Source organism: Cariama cristata, unplaced genomic scaffold (genome assembly GCF_000690535.1).
Source record: "Cariama cristata isolate BGI_N322 unplaced genomic scaffold, ASM69053v1 scaffold33684, whole genome shotgun sequence".
Lineage (NCBI taxonomy): Eukaryota > Metazoa > Chordata > Aves > Cariamiformes > Cariamidae > Cariama > Cariama cristata.
Genome location: NW_009615218.1, coordinates 1 through 13,468, shown reverse-complemented (window position 1 = coordinate 13,468; position 13,468 = coordinate 1). Strand labels below are relative to the sequence as shown.

At 40.2% G+C, this 13,468-nt stretch overlaps 1 protein-coding gene across 2 annotated transcripts; it reads right to left on the bottom strand.

Annotated features, from left to right (window-relative positions):
* Positions 1 to 3,232: 3,232 nt before the first annotated feature.
* MFN2 (mitofusin 2) lies at positions 3,233 to 12,905 on the bottom strand. Of its 2 annotated transcripts, none has more exons than XM_009699732.1 (17): positions 12,731 to 12,905; positions 11,898 to 12,033; positions 11,372 to 11,534; positions 10,722 to 10,846; positions 10,290 to 10,398; positions 10,090 to 10,197; positions 9,537 to 9,690; positions 9,231 to 9,298; positions 8,930 to 9,051; positions 8,483 to 8,609; positions 7,732 to 7,836; positions 7,101 to 7,203; positions 6,203 to 6,423; positions 5,905 to 6,054; positions 4,774 to 4,970; positions 4,253 to 4,387; positions 3,233 to 3,576 (listed from the first exon to the last, which is right to left on the bottom strand). In XM_009699732.1, exons 1-17 carry the CDS (start codon positions 12,903 to 12,905, stop codon positions 3,507 to 3,509), a joined length of 2,268 nt encoding a protein of 755 aa, XP_009698034.1. In that variant the 3' UTR covers positions 3,233 to 3,506. The 2 variants fall into 2 exon arrangements, with proteins under 2 accessions (XP_009698034.1, XP_009698035.1); XM_009699733.1 differs by having other exon boundaries at positions 6,191 to 6,423; positions 12,731 to 12,845.
* Between the last annotated feature and the right edge of the window lie 563 nt (positions 12,906 to 13,468).

Here is a 13,468-nt window from a genome sequence, read left to right as displayed (position 1 = left end):
GGCCCGAGGAGGAGGCGGCGGGCTGGAGAAGGGCAGGACGTGGCCCCAAACTTCCTCCTTTTGGGTTCGTTAAATCGCCACAGCTCGTTGTCTGACGGCAGCACGAACGCCCAACTCCCCCTGAAGCTGAAAGGGAGCCGTTTTCAAAATTATCACTGGAAATCTGCCTTTTTCCCTTCTAACGCGCACAGTGTAATCTATCAGCTGAGAATACTGATTCACCACAATTTCAGTCTAGCACCGCATTTACCGACCACTACTTCCTCCAACATTCTCAAGAAATCACTGATTCAATACCAACCTTTTTGGCATAACTTATAAAGGAATTTCTCAAACTTTCTATCAGATAACTCAGTATCATTGCTCTCCTTGTTAGTTTTCATAGTAAGAACACAGATAAAAGGTGACTACGGTCAAACACGCAATCTACTACAACACAGTAGCGTATCATCCTCTGAATATATTATACTTACACTTGAAGACTTGGTATTGCAACACGCAGAACATATCAGGAGAAATATTTTTCCAATTCATTTTTATTTTGGTTTCCATTGTTTACAGCATTGATACAGGAATAATTCATGCAAATTTATCACCTTAAATACAGCAGAGAGAAAACTCACTGGTAAGAGTATTTCAAAGAGCTCCATCAACATAACACAATGAGAAAAATAAGTAGCAGCAATAAGATAAAGTGCATTTAGCTTATCTTCTTTAACAAGAGTTTGGGGAAGACTGTTTTTGGAATTACCTAAGGATTAGTTTATCATTCTTTATGAAAATCAGAAGAGAACAGCCTCCTTGCTGATAGTGTTCATTCCTCCACCACTCTGAATTAAAGAAGTACAGCTGTATTTTGTTTAAGAGCAATCCAGCTCACAGGCCTTTCTGTTACAAGTTTGATTCTTGATCACTCAGGCTTCTAAGGACAAGAGTTAGACACATATTTAAAAATTCTTCCCTCTCATGTTAGCAGTTTTGCTTCTTAAAAAATTGAAGTGGTTCTTTCCCCCATTCTATAGGTTAGGCGTTCTCACTGTAGTGCTGAAACCTACATCACTAAAATCTGCACAGTGTCCGAAACACACACATTGGCAAGATACCAAATTCTAAGAACCCATCAATCTCTTTTCCCTTTACAGATGAGACACTGGCTTAAAGATCAGCTCATTTATCAGATTTCCCCTACAGGCCTGCTGAAGAGATGCCAACACCACGTCTTCAAAAGCAAGGTCAGCATTTCAGGTAGCCCAGAGCTGCTGCGCAGTAGTACATCGCCATCTCCCACTACCTGGAATTGATAATTTCCTGGTGTATTAGGGATGTGCTTAGTTCTCACTGAATCGCATAGCACATAGCCTATTATAAATGTGTATGTGATAGCTTGAGACTAGAGGTCCAAAATTATTCACATAATACCTGCAGCAAAATAACACTGGATGATCCCACTTATTCCAGTATACTTCACCAGAAGCCTAGAGAACATATTTCCAGAGGCAAGGACTCAAGTTTCTTACTCATTCTCGGATCTGATCGAAGCTCTATTTATGTCCTGGTGGTTGCCTGAGGAAATGGACCAAGGCCAGTGAAGCCCTCTAATGAAAACAGATTTCAGTCTGGGTTGGATTCAAAGCTGTCTGCTGAAGTGAAAGGTTTGTTTGCTTCCTGCATTCCAGGGGCATAACAAGAGTCTCACTGCCAGCTCCTACATGATCAAGGTACTTCAAATCTTGCTACAAATCTTAGAACTGTCTAAAGTACTTACTGACATTTCACTATTTTTACTCCCTCAAGTATCAGGCAGCTGCTTCTTTCTGGAACTTTCACGACACATGAAACAGGGGACTTGTCACAGGCACACAGATTCACACCTGAGCATGAACAAGAAATCCTAAGGTCAGCTGATACCATTTTCAAGTGAAAAGTCTCAGTGTCAGCAAGAAAAAAAAAACCCACTGCATAGTAATTCTGAATTCAGCTGGGACCTGCTCAAAGATAGCCCATATTCTCTAAAGTTTGATGCTGAACAGATTTAGGTTGTCACTAACCTCAGAACTACAGGATCTGATTCTGGATTCTGCAGCAATTTTGTGGGGAACAGAAAAATTATACCCAAGACATGGCAAAATACTGACCCACCAAGTGGAAAAGAAACTTTGCAACATAGGAATCTAATCCTGGTACTACTGAAATCAGTGGAAATTTCTCCTCTACCAATTCCAACAGGAAGAGACTCACCAACTCCTTACAATTCCCAAATCTTATACTCCAAATTCAAAATCGCTTCAGGGCAAAATTCAACAACTAATTTCATCTACGTTCAAATAAAGAATGTCTTTAAAAAAAGTAAGTTGCCGTAACCCATTCTTGCCCTGGCATGAAATGCAAGGGACAGATCTCCACTCCTGCCCCAGAGGAGCTGCACTTGCCAGCTCATTCTCATACTTTTAACAGAAGAGAAACAACATCAAATCCTATTACTGCATGGACTGTAACATCCTTTGGGAACTCTACATGAAGCAAAAACTCTTACAGCTTGTAATCCACATGCTGTTCTTGTGGCCAAATAGTGGTAATGGAATTCCAAAGCCTTGCTTCCAGAAACACAGCTGTGCATTTCCAAAAAAAAACCCCACATTCATCAACTTACCTCGTAAGGCAGTTCATTACATTCCGGCAATTGGCTTTTCTTGCCTATTTTTCTTCCTCAACAAGCTGCCAAATTATCAGCACTACCTCCTTCACAGGAGCGAGTTATGTCTTTGCAGACTATCTGTCCATGACATGAAATGGGCCAGACTGCATTATTAAAGAGCTCTTAAGAGGAAGAAACTAACCTCAAAAATAATAAGCTTACCAAAACAAAATCTTAGTCTCTCTTGCTCTGGAAGAGAACAGGGTTTTGTTCACAGGTTTAAACATTCTGACAGTAATAAACCTTTCTTTGAAGGGACACAGTGATTCTCTGTCATGTTCTATAATAATGGAAGATTAATCTAGGAGATAGGTCTGCATGGGCTATAAATGCATTGTGAAACCATCATTACGTCTGTGTGCATGGGATCTGTGTTTAGACAAACAGCTGCTCATCACACATACATACATTTGGGGCTTCGAAGCCAAAAGTTCCGTCTTCATGTAGTAAAATGAATGACTCCATAAAGACCTGTCAGAATAACTTTTAACCTGATAAACATTTGTTTGTTTGTTTTAAATTTGTTACTGTACTTGATTTTACTTTAAAAAGCCCCCTGTAAAGGTATGAAGCACATACTCCTTCTGAAGTAGCCTGGTCTCACAAGAAGGAAAAAGAAGAGTTATAAACAGCTAGTGTTTAGAGGTGGGACACAAAACGGGGAAGCAGAATCCTATTGTTCACACAGCGACTGGAAACATAGCAGCAGGCTTTCTCTCATTCCCTTTAGGGAATTCCATCACCCAGCACGCTCTGCAGTAATTAAGAGACCATTGAAGGGAAACAGTGTTGTTTTTCTCTTCTTCCCATACTATCTGCTTTGCTGCAGATACTGATGTGTGAACATGTTGAGTTCACTGTCAAGCCAACCTGCTTTATTCCTGCAAGGACAGAAAGTCTCCATTAGGTGAGTAAAATAGCTCTTCAAAGCCAATCTGAAAGAAGCATGACTAAAACAAGTGAATAGCAAGGCACAGACAGGAGTGCCAGAGGTCCATTCCAAAACGCTGCTACCATTCCTTGCCCTTCCTCAGGTCAGGAACACTTGCCTGCTAACAGTCCCTAGGCTTTGACCTTCAAACCGAGATCTGGGTCACAACTTCACATTGATCTTATTGTGGAGATAAGGAATATCTGAAAAATTCTTCCTGACAGCCTTTGCAGGATGAAGAAAAACATCAGAAAACTGTGTACAAAGGCGAGGGCGAGACTTTTTGCATAATTTCATAATAGCCTAAAGGAGTTTGTAGGAGTAGAGGACTGTTATGTTTTGATAAATGGAAAGAAACTGTAATTGACAACAAATCAAAAACAAGAAGGAAAAGGTGTTTTGTGAGACAGATGATTTAAATGATTGTTGACAGTACATGGGAAAGTACACAGTGAAAGGGAACATGAATTGGTTGAAAGATGCTGATGTCTGCACATCAAACGCTATGACAGAAGAAAGACTGCACTCAAAGATACACCCTAATCTGAATATCCTGGGGCAATCACATGAAAAACACGAGTTGTTTGTGTGCAAATATCTGTGTATATGGAATAATAAAATCTTACCTGAGCAGTTTTGCTTTGCTCTGTAGTGAATCCAGAACTTCAATTTTTTTATTCATGACAGAAATTTCCTGCTCAAGATTCTCCCGTGTGACATCCACTTGCTGACACAAATGAGCAAACGTTCCAGCAAGCTCTCTAAGAAACAAGGAGAATAGTTGGATACAACAAAAAGCAAGACCAAGCAGAAAATTCAAGGAATAAATCCCTTTGATGTACAGCGATGATGATACTGAATCTGATGTTCATCTTTCCACTTCTGCACAAGGATATGTCAGAGCATCAGAGCAACTTGATTTGAGAGATGGAAGTACATTAAGACCAATGCTTAACAGCATCCAAATACTGCATCAGTGAATCAAAAAATGCAATATTCTTTTAAAACGCATGTATCATTACACACTTTTAAATCTGGAATTCAATATGCAGACTATCATATCATATAAATGTCATAAAAGGAATATGATTTTTAAAAAACTCAACCAGAATTTAGGTAAGGTTTTAGCTGAATATAAGCAACTCACTGTTGGACTTGGTGGCTGCAATTAGAACCCGTATAACTGACGATGAGCTGCAATTTCTCACCAGCATACTCCACAAACTGCCGTTTGAAAGCTCGCTCTTTTGCTTTTGTGGTCCAGGTGAGGCGCTCATATACATAAAGGAGCCCATAAAGGCCAAAAGAGAGAGCAATCAGTCTCCAACCCACAGCTTTCCAGACCTAAAAAAAGCACAAGGAAAAACAAATGACACAAGCATCATCTAGGAATGATGCTAACTCCTAACAATGGTGCAGGGAGCATTGCACTTATATTCTAGGCACAGGAAATGAGCCAGATAGATAACCCTGACTTCCAAGTGGTTTCATTGGTCAGACAGCTCACTACGGATGTCCAGTCTACAAAATAAAAATACCTAACCTGAACTATTGGGGTTCTGTATGGGTTAACCTTTCCAGCACATTTAAATTACATCTGCAAGTGCAAACGAACTTTGGTTCACACAATCCCCGTTTCTGAAGTAAAAGACATTTTTAAGCAATCATCTCCCCTTTACGATATCATCCACCCCTAGACACTGTGACAGTAGAATAGCATGTAGGTATGGAACTTGCACTACAGACCCTTAGATTCTTCCTGCAACAGGAGCTACCATGCAACTTGAGTTAGATCTCTTATGCCTCCACAGTTCAGGGAGATTCGAGATTCAAAACGCTCACTATTTTCAAGAGACAGAAAACCAAGAAGTGCTGATTTTCTCTGAAATAAATTAGGCATAGTATCTAAAATTGAGTGCTCTCCTCCCCTTCCAGGAAAGAAGATACACATGATCAGAGGCTCTTGGTCAGTATTTCTGTCCCAATTCCTCTGTAAATGGGAAAAGAAATATACCGAGTTTTCTTTTATTGTCACAAAAGAATCAGAGACTACTTAATGTTTTTGTAAGATACTTCAAAGGGTTATCTTCACAACCCTGGCTCCAAGCCTGACTATTATGCAAAATAAGCTCAATATTTATACTCAAATGGAAGTTCAAAGGAAAAATATTTCATTATCTGTGAATAGCAAATATCTACGGGATTCAGCAGTGCAAGCACTTTTCAAGTCAGTGCTCCAACTTTATTTATACAAATGCTGCTCAGATTGCCAACGCACCACACCACCAACCACGATGATTCCCATGGAAGTTCGGGAAGTTAATGAGGCCAGTCCAGTCACCATCGACACCATGAGCTCTTCCTGGGTCATAGAGCCCTGAGGCAAAGGAGGCAGACTGGGATTTGCTGGTGTTAAAGGGCGCTGAACCTAATTAGAAAAGCAGTGACAAAACAAAACAAAAACAAAGTACAGAATAAGAGAAGGCAAGCCACTGTCCTTCCCACCAAAAAGACTTCAGCAGCCACTGAAATGATGAATACCACATCTACCCTGATCACTCAACGAGGTATCTTACCTGGTCATTATAGCCCATTAAGGCCCGACGGCCATTCTTTGGTCCCAAAAATCTGTTCACCAACATCGTCCATCCAAGAGAGAAATGGAATTCTATGTCCTCTTGGAAGTCGGCACAAAGCTTGTCACAGTTCAGATCATAGCTGAGCATGAAGCATTGTCGGGGAATTAACATGTCTATCTGGCCCCGCAAAGAGACTGGGAGAAGGGGTTTTAAACCATCTGCACAGACAGAAAATAAAAACATTCAAAAAATGGCTATTGAGTTCACAAGAATTAACTGGACTTGTATTCTGTAATCAGGGTGGTTATAAGTTGTTCCATCCTCCGCAGTTATTTTTCTTAGTACCTTAAATTTACTAAAGCCAAGCATGTTGCAAAGCAAGGGATTCATCATGAATCACTATTTGGTTCTTAGCTCTTCAGATCAACTCAGAAGGAAATCTTTCCATGGACCCTCCTAAATCCTTACAGGTAGCTGATGAAGTTTACAGCTTAGCAATAGCTTGGAAAACAGAATCTGAAGGCCAGGTCTAAAAGTGTTTAGGCACCATACTCCCATTAAAGCTTATATTCAGACAAGCACCTAGTTACAAGTCATTCACATTTCATTAGGATCTTGGTCTGAGAATCTCTCAGGTTTCCCAAGCCACAGTTCCTCTCTGTCGTGAGGATTAAGTTGATTGTGTATATTCATTAGCAAATCACTGCACAAGTTCAGATACAGAGTGGAAAAAGCAGGAGTAAGTAGTCCTTTGTGCAACAGCATTACTAATCAAGATGGAAACTAAGACAATGCCAGCTGCACATCAGCCATCAGATTAAAGAGAAACCCAGAATATCTGCCTGGTTATTTTGCAGTACAGTTAAAGGAAAGAGAAAGGGAACTATTGCCTTACCTATCATTTCTTGCTGCATTGTCTGCAGGGAAGCTGTGATTGCATTGGAACAACGATCTGACATGTTACGGCCCAGGCCTTCCTCAATGTGTTTGTGCAGCTCCTGACAAACAAAGAAAGGGTTATTAAGCTTAAAATAAAGTAAGATGTAGGCTGCAGGTGCTAGAGCTTGCCAGTTAAAAAACCGATCCCAGCACAACATATTCACATTCTGTCTGCCCACTGTTCCAACACTAACTTCATTAATAACATTAATCCCATTCTTCAGTGAAGGAGAGGACAAAGCAAGTAGAAAAATCTCACATGTACTCCATAGTGTAGGAAAAGTTCTGTTTGATCTCTACAATGTGATACATCATATATATATCAACTTATCACTGAAAGTATAAAAAAAACCCACAATTTTTAAATTTTTTTTTTTAATAAGAAGTTCATTTTTTTACAGAAGCTATCCAAATGCAAGAGACTTTCTAACAAAAGATTTTTCACAATATGAAAAGCTTAGCTCACATCCTAGTTGGAAGAATGAAGAATGTTAAGCATCTCAGTGAGCTGGCATAGTTACTGACTCAGAGCAAAAAAGGCCTCTTTGAATTGCTTAAGCAACCCACAAGAAGCAAACATCACTTACACTCTTGTAAACTTTAAGAACTACTTGAGATGGATGGAAGTCTGCTTGGTATTCATCTACCAACACTGAAAGCCGTCTGATTTCTTCTGCCATTGCATTTGACACCTACAGAAACAGCACAGGACAGAGTTTCTACATAGTCTGTCCTAGGGAGAGATGGAAAGCCACCACTGAAGACATGCATTTCTTAGTAAGCGCTACTGAGCATCAGGCACTACAGTTGTGCAGCGCCATGCAGCCATTGTGTGCCAACTGCAAAATGCAGTATTGGTGACTTGCAAACAAAGTAGATGGCTGAGAAGTATGTACACTGATGCTCTGTGTAACACCACAGACAGAAAAAGACTGAGGCAATATAAGACTTGCGAAAAATGAATAGGCCTTTTCTATATATTCATAATAGTAAAAATGGCACATTATTATTGATAGTAAGAAGACTGACATTATTCTAGACTGAAATAATAAGGAAACTTATCTGAAACATTTTAATATTTTAGGAAGCATTTAAGACTAAAATATAGTAGAAATAATAATTCAAACATTAATCAAAGTCTCATTGTTTATTTAAAGCATCTTATATGAGTCTCTCTGAAAGTTTCCCCCAAGTGTTTCTTCTAAAAGCATTTCTTCTCTTCCCATCTGTAACTCCCACATTTCTAGTACTTCAAACCTTTGTCAGGACTTTGCGTTTTTCCCACCATGCTGGTAGCTGTTTCAGACAATCTGTTTTTCTGCAGCTACTCCTCCTTACCTGCCTCTCCACTTCTTCTGTGATCTGTTTTATTTTCCGCTTGTAGTCTTGAGTAAGGAGTTCCAGCTGTTTGTCAATAAAACCTAAACGTTCCTGTCGTTCCTCTCGCATTTCCAGACAGTAAACTCTGGGAAAAAAAAAGTGCCCATCAAAAAGCCAGATAAATGCATTTTTGATCTATGAATTTGAATTCCAGAAACAAGACAGATTCTCCTGCCCAAGAACAAAAATGCGTCAGTATCTACAATATATTACATACACATGACAAAAAAGAGGTTCTTCTCCCAATACTTCCACAACTCACTAGAAGCAAGACGACTGGTACGTGTCCTTCCCACTCCCAAACACGCTGTATTTTGCTTTGCATTTTAAACACTCATGTTCCCTTAAATTTCTCCCAGAATACAAGCTTCAGTTATGCAAGCACCAAGCATCAGCTCTCCTCACCGCTGTTCCTGGGCAGCAATATGCACAGAATCCATGATGAGACGAACATCTTCCGCAATCTGCTTTGCTCTCACCGTATGCTGCTCAAATTTTGTTTTTACTGCCGACTGTGAGATACATTCCTGTATACAAAAGGCAGCCCAAGATTAGTAGCAGACAGATGCGTACTAACACAATTTACAACTTCTCCTTCCCATATAATCTATTTCCAAAACGTGGTCCCACTCCACATTTATAAACTCTAGTCCCCAGCCTTTCAGGAATAAAATCTAAACAGAAGGTTAGTACACATAACACTCACCTCAAATCTTCTCTCAAAGTTCTGAAACTCAAACATTCTTACTTGAAATCCATCTGCCAATGCCCCACCTGAGAGAAGGAAAGTATAAAACAACCACTTAAGTTTTGAGAAAGCAATCAGACGCTGGACATCAAGAAATACTCCTGCTTTACCTTGAATTCAATGCAAAAGTGCTGCTAAGTCACCTCTGGTTTTGATGGCTCTATTAATAATCTGACCCATCCCAATTTTATCCATTTTTGGAACAAGATATTCTCTATTTTCTTCCCTATAAGAAGATGGAAAGTTTCTGTTAGCTTCCCTCACCTCCTTCTGGCATCCCCTGAGCCCTCTGAATCCTGGCATTCAGCACTTCTTTTGCTGACACAAAGAAAATTCGATCCCCTGCCTGGGCTCGATCCACCACACCCAGCTCATCTACCAGGAAACTGGTACACCGCTCCATATGCTGTCGACGCACCTGAGGGATAAAGAGGATAAATCCCACATGCAGTTAAATCCACTTTACGCTCCATCTCTTAAAGGTTAGATCAGGCACCCAGATGCCCTCTGCTGGTCTAAGCTACCAATACAAAAGAATAAGAAAAAAAAAATTGCTGTTTTATGGAATCTTCCAGAGGTTATCCAAGTGATCTAACTTCAAAAGGCCCCTGTGAAACTCTTGATTTCCAGCTCAGAAATTTCAATACTCATGTCCTGACCACTAGTCTATACTCCCTCTAGTCTCCACGCTATGGTAATAAAAATCCAAACTGTAAAACAATCACATACAACACAATGATTCTACCTGCAAGGACCAGAGTCAAAATGAACTCTATAATATCCATGCAAAGAGAAGGAATTTAAACACGTCACAAACCTCTTCCATGTATTCCGGTTCAGAGGCAGATGCATCCCAGCGGTTATTTAAAATAAATATATTGGGTCGAGACAGACGTTCATTCACCTTGTGAAAGAACTGTTTCTCCTAAGCAAAACAGAACAAAACCTCTTAAGATTAATATGTCAAAATTTTTTAACTTTTAGCCAAATTCAGTGAACAAGCGGACTTGAACATACAGTTTGCATCAATGTTGATTCAGAATTTGCAACCAGGACAAATACATCGGCGTCTAGACAGAATTTGTCAATCCAACTGTCCAGCTCTGTGGTTACATCAATGCCAGGGCTAGCAGTAAAAAGAGAAGAGACATTATTATGCTGTGGAAACAGCAAAAATAGAATTTAAAAAGTTAATAAGAAATGTGTTTCAGCTTTTCAGAGCATTAATTTCCCATGTCTGAGCTACACTATCCTGAGGTGACACAGAGTACAGACTAAAAGGAAGTAACAATCAAGAGAAACTCTGACTGCTAACTACAGCAAAGGACTTTAGTCACTGACACAGATTAGAACAGGGTCAATTTCCTTGACGTTTGTTAAATTTGTATTTGAATACATTTCTGCAATTAATCTGTGATAAGAAGGAAAGGAAAGAAAGGTATTTCTCACCTGTCCATCAGCACCAGGTCATCCTTTAAGAGAGGACATTTGGAATTGGGCCACATTACACTGACTAGGCTACCAGCATTCAGAAGTTCATCTTGATGAAGGGCATGAGCCAGCTGGTTTACTGTCTATTAAAAAGATGGATAATCCGTAATATTTCCTGTATGCTAAGACCCATTAACACAATTATCTCCCCTTCAAGGCTGTTCACAGTTTAACATAAAACCCAACTCCAAATCACTTTCTCCCTGGGAGGTTTTCCACATAAAACTTGCTTGAATCTCCTAGTCAAAATCAACCACCTAGTGAGAGTTTATGAGGAATACTGCCAACAAAGGCTACCGAGGAATTGTCAGAAGTCTGTCAGGAATACAGAGCTCCAAACTTCTTGAGTCATCATTTTGGTTCCCTGCTCTTACTAACAAATAAAACATTATCATCTTTGTCATAAAACGAAAAATTTCCACCCTGTAACTTGCTCCATTCCTCCCTTCCTACATGTAACAAAAACTTGTTCTTCATCTCTACTCCTTTAATGATTAAAATCCTTAACTGTGAAATTTATTCATATTGCTTTAATTTTCTTGTTCCTTCCCTTTTCTGGCACTTCTGAAGTGCTCTTCTCTTCTACCTTATGCTTAAGGAAATTGTACCTTAACACTCTTCTTTTCCTCTGAGCCTTCGGTAAGCAAGAAAGCTTCATGTCCATCTGTTCCTTCTACACGCAGGAAACAATTAGTGGTGTGTCCAATTCCTGAAGGAAGGACTTTGTCCCATAGCATGGCATTTATCACAGTGCTTTTCCCATTGCTTGTCCTGAAGTCAGATTAAAGAATGGTATAGCTAGGCTTCTGACATTCAGGTATACTCATTTTGATATTACAGAAAGCAAGTTCTCTAAACCCAAGCAGTATCAGAAGCATTAACAATTCAGGTGCCATAGGCAACTTAAAAAAAGAGTTTTCTATTTTCTTATTTTAAGAATTCTTCCAAATCAAAGAATTATGTGCTATAATATTTGTTTCCGATTTACAAGAGGACTAGTACCAGGGACACGCACATTACAAGCAAAAGTTGGAGCGCTAATGTTTCTATAAATATTTTTAACTGGCTACAGTCCTAAAGATGCCAGTTGCTTTACTGAGTGGGGAGCGTAGGCGACACAAGCACGTGACTCACCTTCCAAAAAAAGCAACTTTCATGTGTCGTCTTGCCAGCACTTCACTAATGCCACTGACTTTTGACAGGTAGCCTTTGACTTCCAGTACCTGCTCTTCTGTGGTGACAGGATCAAGCTCTATATTCTTGTGTGTTTCTAAAATCAAAATACATCATGTCTCTGAATTACAGAAGTCACCTGTCTCACTACTGGGTGAAAAACCTCTTCATGATGTAACACACTTAACTAATGTTTATCTGTGTCCCAAACACCGTGTGGGTAATCTTGACACATGCAACTACACCCTGAGGCAATTTGCATCAGCATTTATCAGTGGTCTCTTTTGCATATCTAATAATGACTCTCATTCTTCGGACTGCCTTAAACAGGACACAGCCAACACTTCAAACACTCCAACAACCTTTAAAAAAAGTCTTCTGTCTGTGTTGTAAGCTGTTAAAGCCAATTATTGGCATATGCTACATATCACTAGCAATGACAAATCTAGGCCAGAATATTGAAAGGATTACAGGCAAAAAACCTAAAGGGTCTTGTACAGTTTATTAAAAAACTCCCAAAAAACATAAACAGCAAGTATAGCTCACTAAGTAGCTTAGTTTCCTAACATGTGAATTTGTCAGCTTTAAAATACGAACCCTGAACTCCACTCAAATTCAATAAAGTAATTTTCTGTCTTCTTATAAATAGTGATATATAAACAGACATGCACGTACAAATAAGCACAAGTCTAGCAGTGCCATTTAACTGAATGAGGGCTTTTTCATGGGTGTTTGGGGCAATTGCATGTGGGCTAAGTGCCATTACACACTTGTAGTTGAAGAATTCAGCTTACCTTCCAGGAACGAGGAGCTCTCATTGATGTATGCAGCCAACTGTTCAAAGATACCATTGATTTTCTTCTTTGCAGTGACAAAATGTTTAAGCGGAGAAGCATTTACCTCAGCCATGTGTCTTTTATCCTTCTTCACTGCAACTATTGACTTGGAACGAGTAAACAACAGGGACATTGCGCTACAGGGAAAAATCCAGTAAATAAAGGTGGCTCACCAAGTGCCAATAGCTATCCAACTAAGCATCCTACCGAGAACGAGATAAACATATATTTTAAAAACAACCTTCTTTCTCTCACAAAGAAGTTGTTCCACGTTCTACAACTGCAAGTTACTCGTATATGAGAAACAAAAAAATTCATCTTTCCTTCTCCCTTCCAATAAACAGGCCCCCAGAGATCACTTCTCCCCTTTCTCCACTTACTTTCAGGATGATTTACGTTTTCACAAGTCAGGCATGGTCAGCTCGAGTCTCTCTGGAAGCTGAGCGACTGCAAGTTCTCCCGCCTTCTCCCTCGCCCTGGCCAGAGTCCGTCCCGCAGCTCTTTTCAGCGACGCCGAGTCCAACCTGTCCCCGTCCCTGCGGCAGACGGACCAGGGGATGAGGGACACAGGCTGCCGAGCTCCCCGATCGGCCAGGCTCTGCTCCCTCGCCATCCCAGTGCCCGGGGGACACACCGGGTATATGCTCCGGGCGGCCGCCGTCGCCTTCTCCTCAGACCTCAGGGGGCGGGCGGGAC

What these genes read in the sequence shown, in the direction of transcription:
- MFN2 (XM_009699732.1), bottom strand. Translation starts at nt 12,905, where the DNA reads ATGTCCCTGTTGTTTACTCGTTCCAAGTCAATAGTTGCAGTGAAGAAG. An exon ending in ATTGCTGCCCAGGAACAGCG is followed by an intron (nt 8,610 to 8,929) that starts GTGAGGAGAGCT and finishes TTTTTTTCCCAG; the next exon opens with AGTTTACTGTCTGGAAATGC. An exon ending in TGCAGCCACCAAGTCCAACA is followed by an intron (nt 4,388 to 4,773) that starts GTGAGTTGCTTA and finishes CTTGTTTCTTAG; the next exon opens with AGAGCTTGCTGGAACGTTTG.